This window comes from Danio aesculapii, chromosome 9 (genome assembly GCF_903798145.1).
Source record: "Danio aesculapii chromosome 9, fDanAes4.1, whole genome shotgun sequence".
Lineage (NCBI taxonomy): Eukaryota > Metazoa > Chordata > Actinopteri > Cypriniformes > Danionidae > Danio > Danio aesculapii.
Genome location: NC_079443.1, coordinates 37,382,400 through 37,405,881, shown reverse-complemented (window position 1 = coordinate 37,405,881; position 23,482 = coordinate 37,382,400). Strand labels below are relative to the sequence as shown.

Here is a 23,482-nt window from a genome sequence, read left to right as displayed (position 1 = left end):
ATCAAAACAATGTTTCAGATGTTTTACAATGTGCTCAGCCTGCTGGTTTGTCCATTCACACACAATTTTTATCATCACATGATCTTATGACAAAATCACATGAATTTTTTAATGCTCAAACTGGAATTTGTTTGGTAAAAGTGTTTCCATTGCAGTTTATGCACATAATTTCTTATTGAATAAAGTTGATCCTACTCAGTTATGCGCGTAAATTTTTTATGCACATTTTCAAAATTGATGCCGTTTCCATTAACCGATTTATTTTATGCGCATATCCAAAATGTGCATAAAATAGGTGACGGAAACTTATCTATTGACAACCTCCCCAAATGGACTTTGTATCCATGAATTCTGCCCAATGATCCTATATATAATAAAATATTTAATGGTGTATATATATAATTCTCTATTATAGATTAATGACTCAACATTGTTTTTTCACTGACATGCCCCAACTAGGAAACTCTGAGCTCGTAATAATGACTTTGTCCTAGCTTTCATGCACATTCAACTCATAAATACAATTTATCCAACATTACTTGTACACACCAAAAGTGTTTACTAACAGTAATATATTGAAGATCAAATATTTTAAGCTTATTTTCACCCCTAAAGAAAAGCTCATTTAAAAAAAGAATAATAACTTCTAATCATTTGCTGTCAGCATATCAGGCCCTTCAGTGCATAATTGTGCGAAGACCAACAAAGCCCAATACTAGCACAAGCAGACATGCTAAGTTCTAGAAATAAATGGAGCAATCAGCCCCACTTAGCATCCCCAGGCCCAAAAATTATCTTGATTGAGAGGATTCATTTGACAAGCTCCAGCAATGATATTTTCCCTTCATCGGGACTCTGTTTAACAATAAAGCTCCTGTTGTCAGATTAACACAGGCGACACAACAGAAGCGGAGGTTATCCAACAAGCTCAAATAAATTAACCTCTAGTCACAGCGGACACAACACAAAGGGCGGCCTGGTCTTTCTGTCAGTTATGCCAATGGGAAGAGAGGGGATTATGGGTAAATAAAGGCACCGCTATCAACCTCCTTCCGCATGGGACCAAACCAATGTGGGTGAGACCACACAGGCATCACTTCAATTAATCATTCTGAGTGGAGAAGCTCTGCTACCTTGAAGACAATTAAGCACTTTGAGACCTATATATCAAACAACACACAGCCACAGCCATTTAGCACAGCTTCTCATCTGATTGAAACATCTGGGTGGTGGAATAAATCAGAAACATCTTCCGACGCCAGGCTTGGTTCATTACTGCAGTCACTTCATGCTTATCTCGGGATCGTCATTAATTGATCCATAGCTTTCATTGTCAACTAAGTAAAACGTCCATTGATCAGGAGGAAGTTCGTATAGGGGAGCGAGTGGAAATGGCAGTAATGCAGTAATGAATCATTCTATAGGCAGTCAATAAAATAACATCACAACTACGTGGGCCAATCTCCTTAAAAGTTCATCTCCATCCCTGTCAATCTGAGCTGCTGCCAAGACTGGAGCAAATGCAGGAACGCTCAATCTTCGTTGTAGCAACACTCACATCAATTTCCGGCACTAGATAGCTGACGAGAATCAAATAAAACAAACACTTATTCAATCACCATTTTTGGATGGGTGTACTGTTTCCACTTCAGTGGCAGAGAACAGTTATGTTTTTGTTCAGACTAAACTATCATTTGATTAAAATATAACATTATTAATATTAATAATAATGACAATAATGATAATAATAATAATGATAGCATATTTGTTGAAATTTTTATTTTATTTAAAATTATGTAATTGAATGCAATAAACGTGTCATCTTATTAGCCCCTTTCACACATACAGACCATACCAGAAAGTTACCCGGCCCTTTTTGAAAACACTGGTATATTTGTTTTGACAATTTTCCAGAAAAAGAAGTTGTAACATTACCTGTAAATTGCCGGAAACAGGGCGCTCACGTTAAGAACGCGCTGACGTGAGACGTCTACTGCAGGCAATCAGAACATTCAGACACATTCACATCCGCGCTGTTTATGAAAATAAAAGCCTTTGAATATTTTTCCAGACACATTTAGCAGCTAGATGTTAGTCAGTTAACGTTTCTATGTTCCGTCTTAATGCCAACTGTGTAAAAGATTATCATAAATGCTTATTATAAACCGCTGTTTGTTTAACTTCAGGCTCTGCTTCAGTTGCTTGACGTGTGTGCATGTGAATCAGCCGGTCAGTGCCAGCATACACACATATTATGTACATCCAAGACTATAGTGTGTCTGGAAAATAGGGACTTTGGTACATCTCGACATACAAATGTGTTCCTCTATATGTTTTTATCAAAGTTGTTCACAATACTTAGAATTTGTAATGCCGTCAAAAGTGTAAACATTTAGCCGTGGTTCTTGCTTCTGCCTTTGGATGTGTTTGGGACAAAAGCAGCTGGATGAATGCTAAAGCTTTAACTAAAAGTGAAACCATCAACAAAAACTCAACCCCTTCATTGTTTACAAATACAAGCATAGTCATTTAGAGCTCATTTTTGGTTAATGATGTCAGAATATACTGGTATTTTGGAATAGATGTGTGAACGGTCTTTTCTAGAAAATTTTCAGAATGTCCTTGCCTGTGTGAACATTTTTGAATTTACTGGAAAAGTCATACCGTTAATTTTCCGGTTATTTACCGGTATCGCTGTTGGGGCTATTGACTGCTTATGTATTTTAAGCCAGCTTAAAAATATATTTTTAGCATCATTTTTAAATGTAAATCTTCAGTTTTTGGTAATGTATCTTCTTGCTATTTTAGCTTTTTTTGTTTACATAAACTATGTTTACTATGCTATGTACATGTAAAATCTTAATTAATACTAAATTAATTAAATAAAAAAATTCTTAATAAAACAAATATTATATATAACATATATTATAAACATATAGAGTGTGCTTAATCAGAAAATACTGTTTAATACTTTCTACTTTAAAATCTCACACTTTAATGTTAGTTAAAACAAACTAAACAAGAAAAAAAAAATCTACATATTTGTTTCCCAGCATATCTTAATTAATGATTTTACTTCCAAAAAGGACGTGTAGAACATCTACAGGACACAAACGAAAGGCTGTGTTCGATGATATACTTACTTTTGCAGGACTGGCCATCTATTCCCAGCCTGAATCCGGTACGACAGCGGCAGCTCCGGGATTTATAGCTCCCGCTGAGCAGGCAGATGTGTGAACATCCTCCAGGTTTACCATAAGAGTCAACTTCACATGCATGGCCCTTGACTGAGGAGAGGACACTCATGTTACATACTTAATTAGCATATATACATATTCATATGTGACACATATACATACAAATGATGCATATTTCATAATGCTGAACAATTTACTGTATTATTCCAGTATGATTTCAATACTGAGGACAATAACTGAAATTAGAAGTAGAGGTAATAGTACAGTAGTAGAAGCAGAAGTAGCAGTTGTGGAGATAGTAGTAGTAGTAGTAGTAGTAGTAGTAGTAGTAGTACCAGTAATAATATAGTAGTAAAAGCACAAGCCATAGTGATGGTAATAGTAGTACAGTAGTACTAGCAGAATCAGCAGTAGTAGTATAGTAGTAGTAGTACAATGATAATATCAGAACCAATATCAGTTGTAGTAATAATAGTAGTAGCAACAATAAGAATTGGTAGCAGTAAAAATAATATTAGTAGTAATAGTAGTAGTAGTAGTTGTAGTTGTAGCAGTGGTAGTAGTAGTAGTAGTGGAAGTAGTTTCAGTGATAATACAGTAGTTATTGTAGAAGCCATAGAAATGGTTAGTAGTAGTAGTACAGTAGTACTAGCAGAATCAGCAGTAGTATAGTAGTAGTAGTAGTACAGTGATAATATCAGAACCAATATCAGTGGTAGAAATAGTAGTAGCAGCAACAATAGAATTGGTAGTAGTAAAAATAATAGTAATAGTAGTAGTAGTAGTAGTAGTAGTAGTAGTAGTAGTAGTTGTTGTAGCAGTGGTAGTAGTAGTAGTGGTAGTAGTTTCAGTGATAATACAGTAGTTATTGTAGAAGCCATAGAAATGGTAGTAGTAGTAGTAGTACAGTAGTACTAGCAGAATCATTAGTAGTAGTATAGTAGTAGTAGTACAGTGAAAATATCAGAACCATTTTTAGTGGTAGTAATAGTAGTAGTAGCAACAATAGAATTGGAAGTAGTAATACTACTACTACTGCAACTACTACTAGTAGTAGCAGTAGTAGTAGTAGCAGCAACAGTATAATTAGTAGTAGTCATACTAGTACAGTAGCATAGTAGCAACAATAAAAATATTATTAGTACCAGTACTAATACAGTTAGTGATGCACACATTTTTAAAGCATTTATTGTGTATTGCCATACACAAAAAGCACTTTAGAATTTTGTGAGGAGGGTCTCTACACCACCGGTACAGTATTAACAGAATAAGAGAATAATAGTATATATGTAATAATACCAGTATTAGTAGCAGCAGCAACAATAGCATTAGTAATAGTAGTAGTAGTATTAGTAATACTAACAGTACTAACAATATAAATAGTACTGGTAGTTGTAGTAGTAGTACAGTAATAATAACAAAACCAATAGTAGTCATAGTAACAGAAGTAGTAGTATTAGTAGTAGTAGTAATAACAGTACTAGTAGTAACAATTTAATTAGAAGTAATAGTTATAGTAGTAGTACAATAGTAATAACACAACCAATTGTAGCGGTAGTAGTAGTAGTAGTAGTAGTAGTAGTAGTAGTAGAAGTATTAACAATATAATTAGTAGTTGTAGTAGTAGTAACAGTAAGACAGTGTAATAGCAACAATAAAATTATTAGTTGTAGCATCAGCAGCAACATCAATATAATTAGTACTACTATAGTAGTGACAGTAACAACAGTTAGTAGTAGTAGTAGTAGTAGTAGTAGTAGTAATAGTAGTAGTAATAGTAGTAGTAGCAACAATATCATTAGCAGTAGTAGTAGTAGTAGTAGTATCAGTATCAGTACTAGTAGTGACAATATAATTAGTAGTAGTATTTGTAGTAGTAGTACAGTAGTAATAACACAACCGATGTTTGCAATAATATGACAATAGTAACAGTAGTAGTAGTAGTAGTAGTAGTAGTAGTAGTAGTAGTAGTAGTAGCAAGAATATAATTAGTAGTAATACTAGATACAATACTAGATACAGCAACAACAATACAATTAGTGGCAGTAGTAGTAGTAGAAATAGTAGTGGTAGTAGCAAGTTGTTTCCAGATTAGAAACTAGAAAATAAATATTAACATGAGTGTACATTTTTAAGTCATATTAAATATTAAAGCTACATTTTTACTACACAAGTTGTAGAATAAATGATTAAATTAAATCTTGAGTTTGTTTTAACCAAAGACTTTATTAAAAGCATAAGCATGTAGCATACTTTACCTTTTGGTTGACTGAGCTTGTGATAAACCCGTATTGTTTTTGCATTTCCTATGCTGGTTAGCATCTCCGGGTCTGTGACATTAAAGCGATTTATCCGTAAGATGTCCACCACTGTTCCACTGGAGGCTTCAGAGCGAGTTGCATACAAGTAGTCCTCAAAGACAGCTAATCCATGCAGGTGGGCCACCTAGAAAAAAAGGCATTGACTAGCTTGATTACGACACTAAGAAGCTGCTAGCTAAACATCAACTCGGAAAAGCAGAACAGTGCAGATATGTGCTTGGTATTTCCCTTTGATTCGACAATCAAATTAGCTGCTAGCTAAAGCCGTTATTAGACTTAATTTAACCTGGCAACAACCTACAATCTTCATTACTGAACGAGGGCTCAGGATTGCAGGTAACTGGATGATGTTGATATGCATTCAGGCAGTTCAGAAAGTTCAGTCTGGGTCAACTAGAGTGCATTTTTTCTCCTGGGACACCTCGACTCGACATGCTATCTCTGCGAGCGACATCCATGTGACAGGAGCTGAATCCTGCTCACAAATATACACACATTAAAATGTGCATGGTGCTTCACCTAAACCCACAGAGAGATAATTCATCCTCTCTTTCCCTGACTGCAAGAGGGGACACTTCCGGCAATACAGTGTGGCTCATGAAGCTATTCTGGTTTAAATTTACAGGCAGATACACAAGCCATTTCCCAAGGGGAATTTGTTAAACTCCAATCCAAAAAGTATTTGGACTTACAGAACACTTACATTTTATGAAGTTAGTTTTTCCTGTTTTTCTTAATCAGATGGTGTAAATCTAGTTTATTGGTTTTACATTAGATTAGCTAGTACCGAAAGCAAAATAAGAACAATCCTGAAAAAAAAAGGATAATTGTGCAAACATATTTAATTCTGCTAACTTTCTATTAGAGAAAAAGATATGCTGGTATCAATTGTTGGACAATTTTATGATAGTACAACCCTGAAATGGATTTTTGCAGGGTGGGATGTGGGATAGTACTAGTAGTAGTAGTACTAGTAGTAATAGTAGTAGTAATAAAAGTAGTAGGGTAACAACATGGTTCATACTATACTTTCAAGGGGATTCTGTACAATCATTTATTGTGTGTGTGCAAATCTGGTTTACTGACTCTACATTAGATTTTTAGCAAAATATGACTTATCCTTATTAATTCATTAATATAATGGTGTATAAATACAAATGAATATAAATGAGTAAACCTGTTAATATAACTCAAACAGACCTTGACTTGCCTTTGCTGGGAATTATTTAAAATCAGGATATTGTGGTGTAGGTTCTCATATAGATGAATGCACAGTGTATGACATATTACATTTGAGCTGAGTGCAGTGGACTGAGTAGGGAGGCCGATATTAAAAATAAACAACAGCCCTAAACTGACATTTAGATTTGAATTTGAAATGCTCCACCACACCACATGAAAATCCCCAAAATATTACGCAATTCCAAGTGTGCCTCACATAGGAGAGTGGGCTTGACAAACCTCCTGTAGAAAATAAACTCTTTCATCCCTCTGACATTTTAACAGACACTGTAAAGAAAATGTGCACCAGAAATATGCACCAGTTTGCACCACTTGCTTAAAATCACTCCATATCTTTATAAAAAGTGTTTCTGAGTATGCTTCACACAGGTGAGTGGGCCTGGTTTTAGGGGGGGTTTGGCGATTCCAGGCTGGTTTCCAGCCATTTCCAGTCTTGTATTAGCTGGTCATGCTGGGAGATGACCAGCTAAAACCAGCTTCACCAGTTTAACCAGGCTGAAAGCCCAGCCAAAACCAACTATGTCCAGCTTAAACCAGGCTGGTCAAGCTGATTTTAAAGGGTCATTTTTCAGACTGACCAGTTCAGACCAGGCTGAAAATAGATGCAAACCAGCCTGGAAATGGCCAAAACCTCTCTTAAACCAGGCCGATCGACCAGCTAAAATTAGCCAACCAGCTTAGGCTGGTTTAAGCTGTTTTTTTCAGCAGGAAAAAACTATGTTTAATTGTAATTGTCCCACAAATTATGCTGCATTACTTGTTTTCATCAACTTTAAATGCCTCTTCTGTACAATATCTTGCACAATACGGTTATGTCTTATGTAAATGTACTTGTATAATCTGTATATAGATATATATCTTTATATAAATATTTAAAAAAATAATTAAAAAAAAAAAAAAAAAAAAAAAAAATATATATATATATATATATATATATATATATATATATATATATATATATATATATATATATATATATAAACGGTGCATCCGTAACGTATTCATAGCGCTTCACCTTTTCCACATTTTTTGTTACAGCCTTATTCCAAAATGGATTACATTAATTTATTTCCTCAAAATTCTACACACAATACCCCATAATGACCTTGTGAAAAAATATTTTTTGAATTGTTGCAAATTTATTAAAAATTTAAAAACCTGAAAAATCACATGTACATAAGTATGCACAGCCTTTATTTAATACTTTGTTGATGCATCTTTGGTAGCAATTACAGCCTCAAGTCTTTTTGAATTTGATGCCACAAGCAAGTACCTCTCGAGCTCTATCCCATTGGCTGGGAAGCGACTGTATAAAGCCATTTTCAGATCTCTCCAGACATGTTCAATAGGATTTAGGTCTGGGCTCTGGCTGGGCCACTCAAGGACATTTACCGAGTTGTTGTGAAGCCACTCCATTGATATTTTGGTGGTGTGCTTTGGGTCATTGTCTTGCTGGAAGATGAACCGTCACCCCAGTCTGATGGTCAAGAGCACTCTGAAGCAGGTTTTCATTCAGGATGTCTCTGTACATTGCTGCATTTATCTTTCCCTCGATCCTGCCTAGTCTTCCAGTTTCGCTGCTGACAAACATCCCCACAGTATGATGCTGCCACCACCATGCTTCACTGTAGGGATGGTATTAGCCTGGTGATGAGCGTTGTCTGGTTTTCTCCAAACGTAACGCCTGGCATTCACTTCAAAAAGTTCAATTTTAGTCTCATCAGACCAGAGAAGTTTGTTTATTATGGTCTGAGAAAATTCCAGCCGGGGAGTGGCTTAAGGTTGCTACCATAAGGTTCTCCTATTTCCACAGAAGAACGCTGGAGTGCAGACAGAGTGACCATCGGGTTATCGATCACCTCCCTGACTAAGGACCTTCTCCCTCGATCACTCAGCTTAGATGGCCGGCCAGCTCTAGGAAGAGTCCTGGTGGTTCCAAACATCTTTCACTTACGACTGAAGGAGGTCACTGTGCTCATTGGAACTTTCAGAGCAGCAGAAATTTTTCTGTAACCTTGCCCAGCCTTGTGCCTCGAGAGAATACCGTCTAGGCGGTGTACAGACAATTCCTTTGTCTTTTTGCTTGGTTTGTGCTTTGACATGCACTGTCAACCCTGGGACCTTATATAGACAGGTGTATGCCTTTTCAAATTATGTCCAATCAAATGAATTTACCACAGGTGCACTCTAATTAAGCTGCTGAAACATCTCAAGAATGATCAGTGGAAACAGAATGTACCTGAGCTCAGTTTAGAGCTTCACGGCAAAAGGCTTTGAATACTTACAGTTGAAGTCCGAATTACTAACCCCCTTCGAATTTTTATTTCTTTTTTAAATATTTCCCAAATTATGTTTAACAGAGGAAGGAAATGTTCACAGCATGTCTGATATTTTTTTTTCTTCTGGTGAAAGTCTTATTTGTTTTGTTTCGGCTAGAATAAAAGCTTTTTTTTTTTTTTTAATTATTAGCCCTCTTAAGCCTTTTTTTCGATAGTCTACAGAACAAACCATCATAATACAATAATTTGCCTAATTACCTTATCCTGCCTAGTTAACCTAATTAACCTAGTTAAGCCTTTAAATGTCACTTTAAGCTGTATATAAGTGTCTTGAGAAATATCTAGTAAAATATTATTTACTGTCATCATGGCAAAGATAAAATAAATCAGTTATTAGAAATGAGTTATTAAAACTATTGTGTTTAGAAATGTGCTGAAAAAAATCGTCTCTCCGCTAAACAGAAATTGGAGAAAAATTAATAAACATGGGGGCTAATAATTCTGACTTCAACTGTATGTACACATGATTTTTCAGGTTATTTTTAATAAATTTGCAACAATTTCAAAAAATCTGTTTTCCACATTGTCTTTATGGGGTATAATGTGTACAATTTTGAGAAAATAAATTAATTTAATCCATTTTGGAATAAGGCTGTCACATCAAAAAAATGTGGACAAAGTAAAGCGCTATGAGTACTTTACGGATGCACTGTATATATTTAGGTAGTATATGTATACACAACATTTCATTCCACTGTATGTCCACACATGTAGAGGAATGACAATAAAGCTTGACTTGACTATTTGGACAGTATGCATAATTTTAGATTGATTTGTATGATTTTGTTTGGGAGTGAATCTTAATTATACAGTATATTTAAAGTGGTCAACATTTGAAGTGAATCATCACTTTTCATCAAAGTTGTCGTAATAACTTATAGGATAATAAGAAAAGCACATATTCTTGTCTTAAGAAAATTTTGAAAAACATTTTTGATTCACTTTGAATCCTCACTACTACAGTATATATAAAACCACGCACATGCAATTAACAGAGCCCTGAGGTCTTCTAAGGACAATATTCAGTTCAGAACTTGAATGCTCAAATGTAAAATAACACTAATTATTCAATGAAGGATTACATTAATTTTATATTTCTTAAAGGATATGATTTATTATGCCTGAAGCTGAAATGCTCACACAGTCATAAACCTTAAAAACACAAGAAAATGACAAACGTACACTGTATTTTATTTAAATTCTGCAATGATTCCTCAATATGCACATTGCAAAACCAATGCTAAAGCGATATATTGTGCAGCCCTAATGGAAAGCTACGAACAACCATGCTTTATAAAATGAGTTCACCTAACAGGGCTTCAGCAAAGAAAAGTGTCATCACATAATAAGAAGCCTGTTAGAAAAACAACAAAGATGCTATTTTCATGCCCAGCAAAACCTCCTCTTAATTTGCGATGGAAATTAAATGTGTTGGCAACCTCTCACTAATACAACGTGGCTCACTTTTAAGAGCTCTATTAAAATAAACGCACCCACACCTGCCTGCATATGATGATCCGTTGCTCTTTATAACGTGGCCTTCTACACTTTCCCGCATCGAGAAGATCTTTGGGTGGTTTAGATGAGGTCTACTTTTGAATAGTAATGATCCATAATTAGCATCCTCGTAAGTGCACTTCAGGTAAAATATTCAGATGGCGAATCCATTTCTGTAGCCTGCATGTTCATTTAGGCTAATTAATGCTAGAACTAGCTTGAGAAATTAAAACGCAGATCAAGCCACACAGATACAGTAGCTGCTGGGTATAAATGTCATAGCCAATTAATACTTGAAATCAATCTGTGTACAGCTGTGTTGGTTCTGTCTACCCCGGGCAGAACTGATTAGAGTCTTGCATCAGGCTGGCAAACAAGCCCTTGCTTCCTTACATGCCAACATTTATGAGAATGCATATCATAAGGAACTGTTTGAGTCTAACTCGAGTAACACAAATAACCCATTTTAGAGTATTTATTCAATTCAATTTCAGTGAGATTTTATGAGCCAGGAAGGTCCGTTGACAATAGTGCAGCAATGCAATTCACATAGAAGTCACATTCACATGAAGTTTCTGTGAAGGTGGAACATTTGCTTGAACATGAGCATGATTTGTTTGGGGAACTTTTTTGCCCTCATGTGAAACTCCCAAACGCATTGACCCCTTTTGAAATGACTGAATTTTGCTCTTGAAATTTCACTGAGCTACATAAATGGTAAATGTGACCTTTATGTTACAATAACTTCAAAAAGTAAACTTGTTAATGCTAGTTTGCTGCATTCAACCCACAATTTTTTTTTAGAAAACTGAATTCTTTAATTTAGCAAAAAATAACTAAAAAAAAGCATTAAATTCAACAAATCCAACAGTTAAGATATTTAGAATATTACAACATATTTAAATTTCAAATAAATGCTGTTCATTTATAAAACAATTCATTCTTAACATTAAAAATAATTAGAAATGTTCTTGAGCAGCAAACCGCAATAATAAAATGACTAGACCAGGGTTGGCCAAACTTTTTGGTAAGGGCTAAAACACAAATATCATTATTAGTAGTGGGCCGAAGGTAAATATACCAAACTTTTACTGCTCAAAAATGAAGGGAACACTTAACACTATGTAACTCCAAGTGTTCCCTTTATTGTTTTGAGCAGTATATATTACATTAAAGTTGTATAATTCTATAATTTTGGGTAATTTCCTAATTTATTTATAATTTTAAATAAAAAATTATAAAAAAAAAACAAACATTCAAATCGTATTAACTAATGCAGTATAACTTTTAAAATGCTTTCACACCTGTAGATTGATTGTTTTGTTGTGAAACAGGAATTCAAATTGTTCCAATGTTGCTCTTTGTTCTTGGTGCAGTTCACTTTCACAAGGCAAAACTTCTTAACGGAGCTAAATAGTTAAAGTCAAGTGTGAGTAAACTCTCTTCACTTTGACGAGTTCCATGGTTTGTTTTTCAGAGTCCCGCTTAGCTGTCATGCATCCTTATTTTAATTTATGATGATGAGCAATAAGACATTATCATCTAAAAGCTTTAATTTTGAATGGTGAGAAATTAACCCACAGACATCGTCAAATATAAATCAGAGGCAAGACTTTCTCATACATAGTCGTTGGCTCAAATTACGCATTATTGGCTTTACATTATAGAAAAGAAAACAACAGATAAACCAAGACTGCAGTTTGGTCAATTTTCCTAATGGATAAACAGCTCCTGGTTTTAATTCAGCATGGTTTCACTTTCGGATTTGACATGAAACAAACATTTACTTAAATTATACTTAAATCTGATTCATTTACAAGATTTAATTGAAACATTTCATTTCAGTTAGCTTTTAAGAATAAAACAAACAAAAGGTTGCATTAGATGTGAAATGACAATCTCAGATGGGATGGCCAAATCAAAGGTTAATATGGGTCAACATTGGCCTGTGCGCCCTATTGGGCATCTCTGGACAAGACGAATGTTTGGTAAAAATTCAGCTTTGTCATCACATGAATAAATTACTGTATGAAATGATATTAAAATAGTAAAACATTTTGTAGTGGCAGGTCCCAAACTTTGGAATACCTTTGCTACTGAGCTTCGTACACTTACTGCCCTGCTACTTTTTAAAGTCAAGTCTTTTAATGCATATAGCACTGACACTTATTTATGTTTTAATGTTTGCTGTATTTTTTATATTTCTTGTATTGTTTTGCATTGTCTGCTTTTTAGTTGTGCTGTAAAATTTGTTTTTACTTGTGTAAAGCACTTTGATGAACCATGGTTGTAGTAAAGTGCTATATAAATAAAAGTTGATTGATTGATTGAATGATTGATTGATTGATTGATTGATAGTAAATCAGCAATTCCTTTTTTTTTAAAAACAGCAAAGTATAAATCTAAAATATATAAAACAAGTAAATAAATAAGCAAACTCACCTGATATCCCTGCATGATAGTGTGTCTGTTTTTGCCATTGTAATCCACCATCTCGATGTAATCCAGATAAGCGTCTGCCCAATAAACCAGCTTCTTGACCAAATCCAATGCCACTGCCGTCGGCCGTTCAACCTTGTAATCCACAAGTCGAGTTCTGTTTGTGCCGTCCATGTTGCAGCGCTCCAGTTTGGCTACATTCCCATAATCTGTGAAGAAGAGCATCCTGCAAGAAAGCAAGAAAGAAAGAGACAATTTTATTACAGAGTTTAAATAAAAAAATACATCTTTGCTGTTATTAAATCAACCAAGACTTTTCCATACGCCAGCTGCTGATAGTGACGATGGAAGCATATGGTACACTCTTTAGAAAAAAATGGTGTTAAACATTACCAGATTAGTGTTTTCACGGTTTGTTCTTAAAGTCTTCATGAAATCAAAATGTACTTTGACATTAGTAGTGCTTCTTACAAACATTGTATATGTGCACTTCAGTATTTTGTAAAACTTAATTTGCTCTTATAAGCCACAGCCATATCACCCTGCAGCACAAAACCGGTTACTCACTAAAGCTAAGAAGGGCTGAGCCTGGTCAGTACCTGGATGGGAGACCACATGGGAAAACTTGGTTGCTGTTGGAAGTGGTGTTAGTGAGGCAAGCAGTGGGCACTCAACCTGCGGCCTGTGTGAGTCCTAATGCCCCAGTACAGTGGAGGGGACATTATACTGTCATTGAGCACCATCTTTCGAATGAGACGTTAATACGAGGTATTGACTCTCTGTGGTCATTAAAAATCCCATGCCATTTCTCGCAAAGAGTAGGGGTGTAACCTCTGTGTCCTGGCCAAATTCCCTCCATCAACCCTTATCCATCATGACCTTCTATTTATCCTCATCCACAGAATTGGATAAATTAAACAGCACTTCTGAATAAAGTAAATAGTTATAACATTTTAACCACTCATTATACATCTATATTAAATAATCTCTGACTTAATATGACCTGACACTTTTCCATTTTACTATATTTTATATTTATACAAGTGTGGCGGATAAAGTGATTTTTAGTGAGTTTTAAAAAGCACCATTTTAACATCAACTGTACAATTTATGGGCTGTTTTACATGTCTGTCCATACAGTTTACAGCACTGATGCTGGACATCATTAGCTGTTTACATCAAAAAATGTGAATGAACTTTATGCGCAAAACTGGACTATCGCATTAAAGATGTGTGAATAAAGCAGCGTTTCCATCCAACGAGTCAAAGCAAAATCGTCACTTCCTAATTAACTGGCGCCAAATATCAACAGTAAAAACTGAATTTACTGCGGTAGGAGAAGCTGCGTCAATCTTTTCTTCATCTAATAAATGAGTTGCTCCTCTGAAGGCAATCCTGACACATAGTGAACGCGCGGTGGCGTTTGAAGATATCAGACGTGGAGAACAGACGCTCTTGATTCTGGAGGTCATTAATAATATAATAACACTTATACTTAAATGGTAAGGCGTTTTAGAATGACCAAAACAACAGTTCAGATGGTTTAGTGTGCTCAGCCTGCTGGTTTATCCATTTACGTACATTTTCATCATCACATGATCTCTTAAAACAAAATCACATGACCTTTTTTTAATGCGCATACTAAAATTTGTGAGGTAAAAGTATTTTCATCGTAGTTTATACGCATCTTTTCTTATCGAATAAAAAGTTTATCCTACTCAGTTATGCGCATAAGTTTTTTATGCGCATTTTCAAAATTTATGCGCATCATGGCGTTTCCATCAAACGTTTTTTTATGCGTATATGCAAAATGCGCATAAAAATAGGTGGATGGAAACATAGCTATTGTAATCATGTAGGTTTTTCCATGCTGTGACCCTCTTCAAATATATTTTTATTATTTATAACTTCTATATACTTCATGAATTACCTTACATAATACATTTGTATATATTAGGGCGCCACAGTGGCTCAGTGGTTAGCACTGTCACCTCACAGCAAGAAGGTCCGCTGTTTTGAGTACCGGCTGGGCCAGTTGGCATTTGTGTGTGGAGTTTGCATGTTCTCCCTGTGGTTTATCCAGGAGCTCCGGTTTCCCCCACAGTCCAAAGACATGCGCTATAGGTGAATTTTGTAGGTTGTATTTTTTTTTTTTTAATATATATATATATATTTAGCTTATATTTAATGGTATTATCTTTTGATTTCTGAATATTTTGGTGGCTAAAATATTATTTTAATAAATATATCTGTTTAGTAAATCTGTTATGTTTAAATGCACCAAAATGCATTGCCTATATTCACTGCAAAATTTTTATGTGGCCAGGTAAATATGGCCGCCAAACAGGAAGTGACCATAGAAGTAGAGGAAATCTTGGTGTAGCGTATAAATAATGATAGAAATGTTATTTTTTTGCATGGATTTTTGTTCTGCTTCTTCAAAAACTACCCATTAGTGTGACACTCAATATAGCAAAACTTCATAAGTGCATTTTTTCATCACTTGTTGTTGCTTTAACACTTCCTTTTTGTTTCCCCGCAGAAAACATGTTGCCAATTAAAGCAAGATCTCAATAATGACATGCATAAATGCATTTATCAAATGACACCATCTTCCTTTGAAGTATTTCAATTACTGTAGCTCTTCTCAAAAAAAGATTCCCTTTTGGCCTTAGTATATGCAAATGTACTATTAAGGTAGATGACCAAGCTTCAAAAAGTCCACCAGTGAATACAAAGTGAGCCAGACTGAATGTTCAAGCTACAACAACAGCAGATACCTAGTGGCTGATACTGCAAACACATAATTTAATTAGGAATCTAACAAGGAAAGAGTTCAGACGCAGCCAGCGGTCCCCAAGTGCTTAATTGCTCCGGAGAAGCAAACATAAAACATAAAGGAAATTAAAAACTCCACCGTGAGGAGCTTTTTATCATGGCAGATCCATCTCGTTGTCTGTTGTTATCCAGAATCCGTTGCAGCACAGTCATTTCATTTGTCCCTTTAGGACTGAAGTCGCAGAACTCATTAAATGTTTCAAAGTCACACTTTTAGCTGATTAGAATATTAGTAAAAAAGACATAAATACACATCTCTCCAAGGCTCCTGCTTCTTGACCCTCTTCAATTCTCCTGTTTAATGGAATGCTTGACATAACTGAACCTTGTGCTTTTTCCTGCCTTTAAACAATGAAAACTAATTGGCTCCTGTAACACGTGCAAAGTGTCAGCAGGACTACTCTGTGCTGTAATTTTTATATTTTATAATTTTTTTTTTTTTCAGGTTTGGATTTGTTCCTCAATAAATTCATTTGTTCCAAATAAATTCATATTAGAAAAAAAAGAAATCTTAACACATTGCGCTGTGTTAAAAGCTGTTCAAAAAGGACGTTTTCTTGAATTAAAAATCAGATGGAATTACTCTCAGTCTTCTGACAGATTCTCTGTACACCCACAGTATGTTCACTGACCATCTCATGCATATTGTACACAAAACTGGAAAGCACATTTTCTATTTGGCAGGCTATGATGTTTTTAACATGACACTTCATCTTGAAAAAGCATCATTTAAAAAGCCACATTAAAAGAAACACATATATTACATAACAAAATGCTGTTTGGCAATAGTATCAAGTCAGCATGATTTATGTTTATATAAAATATTATACTTTTATTTTTTAGAAAGTACATGTTAAAATTACTTACAAACGCAACTGCTTGAATGTTCTACGGTAGACAAAAGTTGCCTACATCTTGGATAGCCTGAAGGTGACCAAATTTAACAGTAATGTTTCAGTTTTGGGCTAACCATGCCTTCAAGATAACTTTCATGGATAGCATCATTTTAGTGGCATGCGTCTTACCATGATGGAGTTCTGTAATCTAGTACTTTGGTTCATTATGACATTGTCATCCTCATCTTTTTGCATTTTTGTCTGTGTAACAAAGATATGTTGTGCAGATGTAAGCACTTTATACTTAGTACAGTCAGTACATATACTAACAAATATTGGTGCATGACTATACATTCTGGCAACCACAGCTGCCATATAATGGGTTGCAGCTGGAAGGACATCCATAAAACATATGCTAGGTAAGCTGGCGGTTCATTCCGCTGTGGCAATCCCAGATTAATAAAGGAACTAAGCCGAAAATAAAATGAATGAATAATGTAATGTAATGTAATGTAATGTAATGTAATGTAATGTAATATAATATAATATAATATAACATAATACAATATAATATAATGTTGTGAAAAGGAATATATTTTTATAAATTTTGTCTCATTTTCGTTTCTTTAAACATTTGAATAGCTTAAGGTGGTATTTTAACCAAACTTCTTCTCTGTGACATGCTTGAATACTAATTTGCATTTTTGCTGAAGTAATTGGAGCTGATGGAAAGGCAGAGGCCTCAATGTCTAAAATTAACTTTAACTCTGCAGCTAAACTTCCTGTGACCAGAGATGGGATGAAACTGAACACAGGATATTTGCCGTTGAGAAGTTTTATGTATTTTAATATTGAGTTTACATACTTATACATACATACATACATACATACATACATATATATATATATATATATATATATTTATATATATATATATATATATATATATATATATATATATATATATATATTTATATATATATATATATATATATATATATATATGTATATATATATATATATGTATATATATATATATATATATATATATATGTATATATATATATATATATATATATATGTATATATATATATATATATATATATATATATATATATATATATATATATATATATATATATATGTATATATATATATATATATATATATGTATATATATATATATATATATATATATATATATATATATATATATATATATATATATATATATATATATATATATATATATGTATATATGTATATATGTATATATGTATATATATATATATATATATGTATATATGTATATGTATATATATATATATATATATATATATGTATATACGTATATATATATATATATATATATATATATATATATATATATATATATATATATATATATATATATATATATATATATATATATATGTATATACATATATATATATATATATACATATATATATATATGTATATACATATATATATATATATATATATATATACATATATATATATATATATATATATATATATATATATATATATATATATATATATATATATATATATATATATATATGATGTATATATATATATATATATATATATATATATATATATATATATATATATATATATATATATATATATATATATATATATATATGTATATACATATGTATATACATATATATATATATATATATATATATATATATATATATATATATATATATATATATATATATATATATATATATATATATATATATATATATATATATATATATATATATGTATATACATATACATATACATAATATTAAGTTACTTTTAATATTGTGCAGAGAATTCGTAGAAAAAGAGGAAATATGTTAGGGAGCGCCCGCCGAAGGACTGCAGAACTATTGACAAGTGAAGAATTCGACTAAAACTCCTCCTGTTAATATCAGCTGTGTATAAATACTGGAGTCAGGGAAATGTTGAGTGGTTGCACACCTCCTGAATGTAATTCTTTTATTGCACTGTTGTGACCAGAGCTCTGTTGATCGAATTATTCTTTTGTATCCAACATATTACTAATATTTTTTTACTTTTTTTGATTTTTGACTTTTTTTATTGAACATGCATGGAATTGGCTAGATATTCCAACAATTATAACATAACATAAAATATATATCATAATATATAACACAAGATAACATGACATGAGATGACATAACATTGTAGCAAGTGAGGTGGGGTCAAGAGCCATGAGAGCATACGAGGTGGTGTGAGTGCTAATTATCGACACCTGCACGCTGTCTCAAGTCTCACGGAGGAGCTCTGGATGTTAAAAGGAGGAGAGACAGCAGTGGAAGACCAGAAACGACCAGGCCTGGACATTTTGCTTTTGGTTTAGTTTTTTTTTCAGGTTTGGATTTGTTCCTCATTGTAGAAACTGATTCTGCATTGACTCATAAAGAAAATAAATTCATACTAGAAAAAATTGCTTTTTTTAGATGCTTAGTCCAGAACTATTGTTGTCAGCAGGAGGATCTGTCTGAGCGCCTCTATTACATTCAAGTGCTGCTGAATCAGATTTTGAATGCCAAATACTGCAGCAAAAAGAAATGACACATAAGGGTGAAGCTGAAAAGGTATCTGCATTATGTGGAAGAAATGCTCTCATTCAGTAATCCATGATATGATCCACTGATCCATATTTAATCTGTGGGCTGGTTTGGTCAAAACAGAGGGACAGGAAAAGGAAAAGTTGAACCTGTTTAGTAAACTTTTAACTTATTAACCTAAGGAGAATTGTGTATTAGGAAATAAATCATACTGCCAAAAGTTAGGACGTCCCTCCAAGTGACTAAATTAAGGTGTTTAATCATTTTAATGGTCACAGATGTGATTTTATACATCTGTGACCATTAAAATGATCAAACACCTTAATTTAATCACTTGGAGGGACGTCCTAACTTTTGGCAGTATGATTTATTATGTATGAAGCACAACTGCAGTCACAGTTGAGTTTGAGTATGCAAAATTCTGTTGGTGTCAGGATTATGCCACTTCGGACTTAGTAATTCTTGTTTTGGTGGCAGAGTCCAGACACTAGTCCTGTCTTGTCTTGTATGTTGTGCTTGGCTCCAGTTTTCTCGGGCAGGACATTCATCCTGTCTTGTTCCGTGTCTCTTGATATTGTTGTATCCCACCTTGTCCGGTCTTGTCCAGCTTTGTGAAGCCTTGCCTTTCGCTCCCAGCCCAGTTAAGTTTGTTTGTTTATTTGTTTATGTTTTCCCCCTCAAGGTAGTTTGTTTTGCGGTTGTTATATTTTATTATTAATAAAAACCCATCATTTTTTCTGCACTTGAGTCATTGCTTCTTTCCCCACCCTACACCTGTGACAGTTTGATGATGCTACAAAAATGTGCAGGGAAAACAAGATAATGTGACATGGATAAAACCACATTATTTGGTTATTATACCATATTATTAATTGCTCTATATTTTAAATTCCAATTTTAATTGGCCACATTTTGATCTTCTATTTGTCTAGACTTTCAACTATGACTTATTTAGTTTTTTAAACAAATTAAAAAGCCAAGAGAGGTCATGCCTCACACTTTTGATAAATAATCAGAACATAATATTCTCTATTGAAGTAATATAATTACTTGACTGTTGTTTCCAAGCAACACTGCTATAGTAATTTGCCACCTTTATAGAATATATAATCCTTCCACAATCATAGAAGTGGAGTTATAATAAAATATGCTTTATTATCACTGAAGTTCAACAGGTCTGCAAGAGCACCCGCATGCTACAGAACTAAGTTATGAAAGCACCACAGCGAAAGCAATGAATAAACATTCATTTAAGACAAATCCTTTGTGGATAAGCTATATATTACTCTGTGCATTGGCAGAGTTTTTATTATTTCTTTTTATACTGTTAAGGCAATCAAATACTTCCCCCATTGTTCACTGTACTGCATATTGACTTTACATCTGATCCTAATAATGCACACCAATGAGACAAGGATGCTGAAGATATTTTATGCAGTGGAGGTAATATTTCAAATACTATATAACAATGGCAGAGGAATAATAAATCAACAATACATGGTCTGATAACAAACTCAATAAGCCCGGACAAAACACAATGGGATCTAATCTGACCAAGTCATACATCTCATCTGCTGCTTTAGACCTTTAGACCCCGGACTTTAAGTAATCACTGCAAGGTGACACAATGGTCCACCCCAATCCCAGACCACAGGGGAATTTCATCAGAAAATGAAAATACCTCCTTTTTCTTTCTCCAAGACAGATTACCAAAGAGGATTGGAATAGCGGATATATAAAGATTAGCACATCGCTCTGGTTTCATTTTGCTCTATATCAAATTCAAGTTTCACACTCTTCACCAACTACGGTAAAAAAAAAATAAATAAATAAAACAAATCTCCCCCGCTTTTGCCAACTGATTTGGTGAATTTACATTAGACTTTGAAATGTGAGGTTAAACCAAGTTCACTCTTATTCCTTCACTGGGATTTTTTTGTTTTAAATTAGAAAGCTTCTTTTTAATTAAAGCCTCTCCAGAAGCACAGAAAAACTATTGAAGGTGCTTTAGGATTGCAGTTTAGAAACAAAAAGGCATGGAAAATATATGAAAACCACCATCAAAACACTTAGCATTTGGTAAACTATTTTATAGACATTTGTGTACTTAGAATCAATATATTGTCTGGCAGTACAGATTAATTAATATATTAATCAGAATAAATATAATGTATATTTTTATTCTACAATACATAGTTACAAACTACCATAATTGTGAATAAAAGTTTCTTTGACAACTTTTGAAAATGTATCACTGCAATTCGTCAGAGTAGAGACCAAGGTCCCATTATGCTATTTTATAAACATGCACTCAAACAAACAAACAAACAAAAAAAACTGTAAATTAACATTTTCCATATTTTGTGATTCATAAGTGTTTTCCATTTATTTACGATTGTAAAATGCATTATGAGACCCTGATCTCTGCTCTGCCATCTTTCGATGCTGATAATTCAACTCTACAGTTTACCAGAGTGACTTTTATAGATATAGTAGTTGAAATAATATAATAGAAAGAAGTCTGTAAAATAACAGTTTATTACAAGGTTTTTGCACCATCATATACAACACAACCCCATATCACTTTAAACTATTAAAAATGTTAATAAAAGTCACCTTTTTAAACTTTTCAAGGATAAAAGTTGTTGGAAGAAAGATTTAGGCCCCGTAATACAATTCAAAAGCAAAAAAACTAAATGGTGAAAAATAAAAACATGAATCACAAAATATGTAAAACTGCTAATTTATGGATATTTTTACAGTGTAATTACGTAAATAATCTTCAGTTTCACATGCAGAAAATCAGTTTGGCTTCATAAGATGTCAATAGCTATGTTTCCATTCACCTATTTTTATGCGCATTTTGGATTTGCACATAAAATAAATCGGTTGATGGAAACGGCAAGATGTGCATCAGTTTGGAAAATGCGCATAAAAAATGTATACGCATAACTGAGCATCATAAACATTTTATTCAATAAGAAAATATAAACTACAATGGAAACACTTTTACTGAACAAATTCCAGTATGCGCATTAAAAAAGTCATGTGATTTTGTTAAAAGATCAAGTAATGATACAAATGTGTGTCAATGGACAAACCAACAGCTGAGCACATTGTAAAACATCTGAAAAGTTGTTTTGGTCATTCTAAAATGCCTTAACCATTTCAGTATTAGTGTTATTATATTATTAATTACCTCCTGAACTGTCAAGAGCATCTGCGATCTCTGTCTCACATTTTCAAACACCACCACATGTTCATTGCGTGTTGGCATCGTCTTCAGAGATGCAAGTAATTTATCAAATAAAGAAAAGATTCACGCAGCTTCTCCTACCGCAGCAAATTCCATTTTTACTCTTTATATTTGGCGCAAGTTAATCAGAAAGTGACGATTTTGTTCTCTTTGACTCGTTGGATGGAAACACTGCTTTATTCGCATGTCTTTTAAGCAATATTCCAGTTTTGTGCATAAATTTATTCACATTTTTGGATGGAAACATAGCTAATGTATCATCAGAAGTCCAGTTATTATTGTCATTTGTGTAAATATTGTCTTAATTTTACTCTATGTCAAATTCACAGTTCACAAGGTTAAAATCTCACACAAACTCACCCCACTTTTTTAAAACTGGTTTGGTAAATTTAAGTTAGACTTTGAAAAGCGAGGTTAAACCAAATTCACTCTTTTTGCCTCTCTGGGATTTCTGTTACAAATTAGAAAGCTACATCTTCAAATCAAGCCTTTCCAGAAGCACAGAACATGATGGAAGCTCCTCCAGGAAAGCATTTGAGAAACAGCCAAAGAAAAATGTATCAAAACCACAAACGAAATACTTAGCGTTTGGTGAACTCTTTCCATAACTACTGCGCCTCATGCTGAGCTACTATCGTAAACCACCCCAATTTCTTTTTGTTTTCACTCCACCGCTCCAGGCTGACAGACCTCCTGCGCTCTCTCACACACACATAGCTCCAACCTCATCTCGCCAATTACAGGAGGAGGACCAGAAAAAAGCAGAACGGATATGTAATGTACTGTAGTAAACTGCACTTCGCTGAAGCCTGGAGGTTTTACCAATGTACTCCTCTTCCACAATCCCTGGAGGTAACCGGCTGGATGCACTGAAGGGCACATATAAATGTGTGAG

At 33.6% G+C, this 23,482-nt stretch overlaps 1 protein-coding gene across 1 annotated transcript in view; it reads right to left on the bottom strand.

Annotated features, from left to right (window-relative positions):
• Positions 1-23,482, bottom strand: part of lrp1bb (low density lipoprotein receptor-related protein 1Bb) — a 625,723-nt gene that overhangs the window by 341,942 nt on the left and 260,299 nt on the right. Inside the window, exons 8-10 of the mRNA XM_056465638.1 lie at positions 13,039-13,261; positions 5,456-5,642; positions 3,144-3,287 (exon numbers count right to left, since the gene is read on the bottom strand). Coding sequence (XP_056321613.1) covers positions 3,144-3,287; positions 5,456-5,642; positions 13,039-13,261 — 554 coding nt within the window. The remainder of the gene's footprint in view (positions 1-3,143; positions 3,288-5,455; positions 5,643-13,038; positions 13,262-23,482) is intronic.